The sequence below is a fragment of the Nannospalax galili genome, unplaced genomic scaffold, assembly GCF_000622305.1.
Source record: "Nannospalax galili isolate Female #2095 unplaced genomic scaffold, S.galili_v1.0 scaffold713, whole genome shotgun sequence".
In the NCBI taxonomy this organism is placed as follows: Eukaryota; Metazoa; Chordata; class Mammalia; order Rodentia; family Spalacidae; genus Nannospalax; species Nannospalax galili.
Window position 1 is genome coordinate 447,273 of NW_008333780.1, and position 8,003 is coordinate 455,275.

At 40.4% G+C, this 8,003-nt stretch overlaps 1 protein-coding gene across 1 annotated transcript in view; it reads right to left on the reverse strand.

Moving 5' to 3' along the window:
- Zyg11b (zyg-11 family member B, cell cycle regulator) overlaps positions 1-8,003 on the reverse strand; it is a 68,413-nt gene that overhangs the window by 14,557 nt on the left and 45,853 nt on the right. Inside the window, exons 6-10 of the mRNA XM_008828425.3 lie at positions 5,899-5,963; positions 4,669-4,768; positions 4,366-4,416; positions 861-1,022; positions 707-754 (exon numbers count right to left, since the gene is read on the reverse strand). Coding sequence (XP_008826647.1) covers positions 707-754; positions 861-1,022; positions 4,366-4,416; positions 4,669-4,768; positions 5,899-5,963 — 426 coding nt within the window. The remainder of the gene's footprint in view (positions 1-706; positions 755-860; positions 1,023-4,365; positions 4,417-4,668; positions 4,769-5,898; positions 5,964-8,003) is intronic.

The window sequence follows — 8,003 nt, forward strand, 5'->3', positions numbered from 1 at the left end:
TTAACCACTGCGCCATCCCCCCCGCCCCGTGTAATTTTCTTTTTTTTTTTTTTTTTTTTTTTTCCTTTTTTTTTTTTTTTGTGGGTGCTGGGATTAAAGGTATGCGCCACCACGCCCGGCTTTACTTACTTTCTTTTAAATTACATATGCGTGCATGCATGTGTGTATGTATTCCAGGGATCAAACACGTCATCAGGCCTGGCAGCAGGCACCCTTAACTGCTAACTTGCTCGCCAGCCCAAGCAGCAACATTTGCTGGGATTAAAGGTATGCGCCACCACGCCCGGCTTTACTTACTTTCTTTTAAATTACATATGCGTGCATGCATGTGTGTATGTATTCCAGGGATCAAACACGTCATCAGGCCTGGCAGCAGGCACCCTTAACTGCTAACTTGCTCGCCAGCCCAAGCAGCAACATTTTTAAAAAAAGGATTTTTATTTTGATTTTTTTTTTTGGTCTTATTGAGGCAGGGTTTCCCTGTAGCCCTAGCTATCCTGGAACTTGCTATGTGGACCAGGCTAGCCTTGATCTCACAGAGACCTGCCTGCCTCAGCCTCTCAAGTGCTGGGACTAGAGGCGTGCATCAGGACACCTGGCTCCAAGCACCATCTCTCCAGCCCCACAAGCAGCAACTTTTGGTGCATGCCCTCAGACACAAAATTAATTACAGTTTAGAATTTAGCAGGAAATGTTTATATCTTACCAAAAGTCCTAGAACTTTTTGTTGAATGGATGACTCAGTTGGGAAAGACTGTAAAAAAGAAAGAGAAACCTGTAACTATCTAAAGAAACAAATCTCATAAATACTTAAATAAACCAACAAATGTCAAAACTGTAGATTAAATTTCCATTCGAACCTCTAGAACCCTCATGAAGAGTTCTAAGCCTTGGTTTTCAATGAAGTGTCTGCAAGTCGTTGGGGATTCATCTGTGAGGTTCCAAAGTGCACTCAAAGTAAACTTCAATGTAGTGTCCACTGAATTTTGATTGGTTTTCTGCTTCACTATTTGAAGAAGTTGCTAAAAGGAAGAAAACAGAAGTTTTAGTCATTCAATTGTCATAATTTGAGATTACCAATAACCACAAGTCCATAAGGACTAATTTTAGAGCTTAAAGTATTTTCTGAAAAGGTTCTTTGTTGTTTTTTTTTTATTTTAAAGTTACATTTACTTACTTACTGAATTTATTTATTATTTAGTGTGTATATGGCAGACATGTGCATGCTACAGCATGTATGTAGATGTCCAAGGACAACTTGCAGGAGCTGGTCTTTTCATCATGTAGGTCCTAGGGATCAAACTCAGGTTGTCAGGCTCGGCAATCTCTTACTAGCCCTGTTTTGTTTTATTTATTTATTTGTTTATTATTTTATTTTATTTTTGTTTTGTTTTTTGGAGTCAGGGTCCCCCTGTAGCCCCAGCTGGCCTCAAACTCAAAGACATCTGCCTCCCAAATGCTGGAATTAAAGGCATGTGCCACCACACCCAGCTTAGTTTTTTGTTTTTCAAACAGGGTCTCACCATGCAACCTTGGTTGGAGTGGAACTCACTATGTAGTAGACTAAGCTGGCACATAGATTTGCCTGCTTCTGCCTCCTGAGTGCTGGGATTAAAGGTATGTGCCACCATGGTAGCTTTTTTAAAAAATTATTTTCATTTTGTGGGTGGATGTACATGTGCATATCACTTAGCACATGTGGAGGTCATAGAATACCATGCATGGAGATCAGAGGACAACTTACAGGAGTTCATTTTTCTTTCCACCATGTGGATTGTGGGGATTGAATTTAGGTCATCAGGTCTGGTGGCAGGTGACTTTACCCACTGAGACATTTTGCCAGCCCTGAACCAACTATCTTAATTAGTTATGACAACCCATTATTACAGAACCTAGGATTTGAAAAAAGGACTAGAAGGACTGGAGACATTCAGCGGTTAAGAGCACTGGCTGTTCTTGCAGAGAAGGTGGGTTTGGTTCCCAGCACCCACATGGCAGCTAATAACGATCCTTAACTCCAGTTCCAGAGGATCTGAGGTCCTCTTCTGGCCTCTGAGATCACTGTACAACAGGGGTGCACTTATATTCATGCAGGTCAAACACTCACACATAAAATACAATTTAAAAATAAATAAATACATACAAAAAAGGGAACAAAGGAGTAAATGAAGACAAAGTTGGTATTTACTAAATGCTAGTAAACAATACCTTATTTTGTGGTAGTATCACCCCCATTTTATAGAGAAATAAACTGAATCTAAGAAATAATAGTTTGATAATAATCAGTGATAAAAAGAACTAAAAGGCCTAATTCTAACAAATTTTAAGTTTTCCTTAAGAAAAAAAAAGAAAATGCCAGGCATGGTAGCTCACATCTATAATACCAGAAGCTAGGAGACTATGGCAAGCAAACTGTCACAAGTTCAAGCTCATCCTGAGCTACACAGTGAATTCTTGCTAGTGATATGTATAAAACTGAGAAAAAGAAGGAAAAAAGAAAAGAAGGCAAACCCCACACAGGATGAGAGAATACTAAAGTCTATGTTGGATACAAACATGATAAGAGTTTGAAATCTCTATGTCTATCATAACTTTATTCTAAGAAATTTAAATTTGAAAGGTACATCAGAGAGATTGAGGCCAGCCTGGTCTACATAGCGAGTTTAAGGCCAGTTGGGGCTACAGGGAAACCCTGTCTCAAAAAGATAAATAAATAAATGAATTTGAAAGGAGAATAGTAAGAACTACATAAGGCGTCTATAATTTTACTTTTGGATTACATTTTTAGAGGTAAAGGGGAGCTCTGTGTTGTTATTCAAGAAAAGATTAATGAACACAATTCAGGAAAATTAAGAAACACAAACATCTAGGTGTAATAATTATTTAACTAAATAGCATTATTGACTAAGAAGTCACCTGCTTTGGACTACTAGCATAGCCTCAATTACTAATTTATTTGTAGCCTCGTTTATATATTGTGAGAAATAACTAAGAGCTCAAAAAGACTCCTTGGAGGGCTGGAGATGGCTCCACTAGCAGTTAAGAGCACTGGCTGCTCTTGCAGAGGACCTAAGCTCAAATCCCAGCACCTACATGGCAGCTAACAACCATCTGTAACTCCAGTTCCAGGGGATCTGAAGTCCTTTTCTGGCCTCTACAAGCACTGCACGCCATGGGTATACTTACATATAAGCAGGTACAACACTATATTAAAAAAAAAAAAAAGATTATTTATGCCAGGCATGGTGGTACACACCTTCAAAATCCCAGCATTCAGGAGGCAGAGGTAGGTGAATCCCTGTGAGTTCAAGGTCAACCTGGTCTACACAGTGAGTTCCAGGCCAGCTGGGGCTACAGGGAAACGCTGTTTAAAAAAAAGACAATTAAAAAAAAATTTATTTTATGTGTATGTGTGTATATGCCTGAGAGTATCTATGTGTACTGTGTGCCTGCAGATGACTGTGGAGGTGTTAGATATACCTATATATATTGTGTAAGTCCCAGATAAGGGTGTTGGATTCCCTGTAACTGGAGTTGCAGGCATCTAGCTATGGGCCACCTGATGTGGGTGCTGGGTCCTCTGCTACAACAGCAAATACTCTTAATCACTGTGCCATCTCTCCAGGACTGACTTAGTTCACAGATGTTTGCATCTGTCAAGAACTAAACCTGCTTCTATGTAGAATAATTTAGGCTAAGGATATAGCTCAGTGGTAGACTATCTACCTGACATGTGCAAGGTACTGGGTTCAATCCTCAGCTCTGTAAATAAGAAGAAAAATGAATACATTTATTTAGAAAAATTTTTTTAAATTATTTTGAGGCATGGTCTTACTATGTAGACCAGGCTGACCTCACACTCACAGATATCCACCTGTCTCAGCCTCCCGAGTGCTGGGATTAAAGGGATTAAAGGCATGCAGTACCATTCCTGGCATAAGATCATTAAAAAAAAAAAAAAAAGAGGCAGAGGCCTGCAGTGGTAGAGGGGTTCCATAGCAGAAAGCTGACTTAGCATATGTGGAGCCCTTGTTAGATCCCCAAAACCTCACCCCCTACATACACACATATTAAGATCACAAAAGATACACAGCACTGCTTGGTAGCAATAAAAAATAAAAAAGAAAATTATCTAATGGCCTGGACAGAGGAAGAAGGAACTTACCCTGACAATGAAGAGCTCAGCACCAAGTCCATAGCAGAAAGCTGACTTAGCATATGTGGAGCCCTTGTTAGATCCCCAAAACCTCACCCCCTACATACACACATATTAAGATCACAAAAGATACACAGCACTGCTTGGTAGCAATAAAAAATAAAAAAGAAAATTATCTAATGGCCTGGACAGAGGAAGAAGGAACTTACCCTGACAATGAAGAGCTCAGCACCAAGCTGTGCTGTTTGTTCTGTAGAAAGCTGGAAGCAAATATAAGAGAGAGTAAATGTCCAAGAATTAACCAATGTGAGTTTGCTATGAGCCATTATAACTGCCTCCAAGGCCAGACTATCTGATCAACCTCGAATTCTGTAATAGTTAATGCATCTTATGTAAGCAAGCTGGCAAAGAGTTTACTAACCTTTCTGGCACACATACTGGTGAGTAGGGAGATTAGTAATTATAATGAGAAACAACTGCCTATAGAAGAGATTCAGCAAGAGTTCAGGTACCTTGGCAGCCAGGATGGAAATGATAGCTACTGCCATCCTTTGCATGTTTTGATCTTCATGGTTGCAAAGCCACTGCATGACAAGCTTAGCTGCTTCAAATCTGAAAACACAGAGGATTTCCTTAGTTAATCCTAGAGGCCCAGGCACAATTTCAGAGATCCAGGTCAGAGTTAATGCTAAAATTTAAGTGCATGGGAAGGAAAGGAAATATTTCTCTTAATAGATAGTAACAATTACCTGCAGTGTTTTGGAAATGATACCTCTTTGTTTTTTTCCCTATACTGGGGATTGGACCCAAGGCCTTGTGCTAGGCAAGTACTCTACTACAGAGCTATATCCCTACCCCTTTGTCTTATTTTAGTTATTTTTATTGTTTGGTTAATTTTTTAAAACTTATTATCTGTGTGTGTGGAGGGGGGGAGAATGGGTGTGTGCATGCTATGGCATATGTGAAGAAGTTGGAGGACAACTTTCAGGAGTCAGTTCTGTCCTTCCACTGTGAGTTCTGGAGATTGAAGTCAAGTGGTCAGGCTTACATGGCAAGTCCTCTTACCTACTGAGCCATTCTGCTGGCCCTTATTTATGTTTTGGTTTTTGCTGTTTTTTTTTTTTTTTGAGACAGGGTCTCATGTAGCCCAGGCTGGCCTCAAACTCTCTATGTAGACAAGGATGACCTTGAACTCCTGATCTTCCTGCCTCCACCCATGTAAAAGAGCCCAGCATGGCAGCGCATACCTGTAATCCTAACGCTGGGGAGGCGGAGACAGGAGGATCTCTGGGACTTGATGGCCAGCCAGTCTAGCCCAATCGGTGAACTCCAGGTTCAATGAGAGACCCTGTCTCAAAAAAAAATAAGGTGCAGAGAGAATGAGGCAGACATCCAATGTCAACCTCTGGATTTCATACCCTACCACATACACTCCTGTGCACATGCGCACACATGCATGTACACACACACACGCACACGCACATGATAATTTAGAAAACAGTCAAAACTGGCATTTATCTTCTAAAATGATAATGGTTTAGTATTTCTATATCACACTTTAAGCATATTCTTTTTATTTTTGAAATTACATTTACTTGTGTGTGTGTGTGTGTGTGTGTGTGTGTGTGTGTGTGTTTGTACTTGCATGGCATGCACACAAAGGTTTAGAGGACAACTTGCAGAGTCATTTCTCTCCTTCTAACACGTGGGAACAGAACACAGGTTGTCAAGCTAACACTTGCCTGTTAAAAGGAACATCTTGAAGGATCCGGTCACTGCAAAGTGAGAGTAGGCAATTCTTCTGTAACTAAAGAGTAAAAAGAAGAAAAAACAAAGAATAGAATATCACTCTGTGTCTTTTGGTCAAGATAGTCTTTAAAAACAATTTTTGAGGCTAGAGAGATAGCTCAGTGGTTAAGAACACTGGTTGCTCTTGCAGAGGATCAGAGTTTGGTTCTCAATATCCACATTGCGGCTAACAACCATCTATAACTCCAGTTTTAGGGGATCTGATGCCCTCTTCTGACATCTTTGGGAACTGAATGACAGAGGTGCACTTACATACAAGCACACAAGTAATCATAAACATAAAATTTTAAAAAGTAAGAGATGGCTCAGCAGTTAAGAACACTGGTTGTTCTTGCAGAAGACCTGGGTTGGAATCCCAGCACCCACATGGCAGCTAACAACTGTCTGTAACTACAGTTCCAGGGGATCCCACAGTCTCTTTTGTCCTCCGCGGGCATTGCACTACATAAATGCACTTACCTACATGCAGGTGATACACACATATGCATAAAGAATAAAAATAATAAGTAAATGAACTTGAATAAGTCATCATTAAATATATTTTAAAAACTGCCAGGCATGGTGCTGCATGCCTTTAATCCCAACGCTCAGGAGGCAAGGGCAGGCAGATCTCTGTGAGTTCAAAGCCAGCGAGTTCCAGGCCAGCTGTGGCTACAGGGACACTGTCTCAGAAACACCAAAACAAAACAAACAAAAACAAAAACCAAAAAACCAAGAATTTCTTTTTGACGGGGTCTTCCTAGTTCTAGCCCACCCGGAAGTCACTATGTGCACCAGGCTGACCTATATCTCACAGAGATCTACCTGCCTTTGCTTCCCAAGGTATTAAAGGTATGCACCACCATGCCCAGTATTTAAAATTATTTTTAATTAAATTACATGTGTGCGTCTGTGTGAGAGACTGCCACTTGTGTACAAGTGCCCACAGAAGCCAGAAGAGAGTGTTGGAACCCCTGGAGGTACAGTTATAGGCAGTTTTGAGCTGCCAAATGTGGGTGCTGCGAATTGAACTCACATCCTGTGGAAAAGCAGTAAGCACTTTGAACTGTTAAGCCATATTTCCAGACCCAAGATTTACTTTTATTATTATTTATCTGTATGTGTATCTGTCTATGGGAATATATGCTGTGTGTTTGCAGGCCCTTGGAGGGAAGAGGGTATCAGATCTCTTATGAGCTTGGGTCCTCTGGAACTTGGGTCCTCTGGAAGAGCAAGCAGTAAGTATTCTTAACTATTGAGCCATCTCTCCAGCCTCAAAACACAGTCTTTAAAAAGGAAGAAGACCAGGAGCTGGAGAGATGGCTCAGTGGTTAAGAGCACTTACTGCTTGCTCTTGTAGAGAACCTGGTTCAGTTCCCAGGACCCACATGGTAAGTTACAATTCCAGGGGATTCAATGCTTTCTTCTAGCCTCCCTGGGCACCAGGCACACACGCTACACATATATACATGCAAGCTAAACACTAATACACATAAAATAAAACAAAATAATTTTTTAAGAGGATGCAGACTGATGAAGTAAGTTATTATTGTGTGTGTGTGTGTGTGTGTGTGTGTGTGTGTGTGTTGCTAAAGACTGAACCCAAGGGCTCGTGCTTGTAAGGTTAATATTCCATCGACCTATATCCCAGCTCTAGTTACTGTTTTTTCTGTTGTTTTTTTAATTTTTAATTTTTAAAATTTTATGTGTATGCATGTATTGCCTGCATGTAGGTAAGTGAGCCCGTGTCATACAATGCTGGCAGAGGACAGAAGAAGCTGTCGGATCCCCTGGGACTGGAGTTACAGACAGTTGTTAGCTGCCATGTAGGGGCTGGGAGTCAAACCCGGGTCTTCTGCAAAAACAACCAGTGTTCTTAACCGCTGAGCCATCTCTCCAGCCCCGCTAGTTACTGTTTTTAAATCTTGAACACTAGACATCTTATAGCTATATGTTGTCAGTTCTTTGTAAATGTTACCAAGAAGAGACTGATATTTTAGAAAAACCTTGTTAAACATGGGAATTTGATTTGTTTTTTATATCATTACAATAAATTATA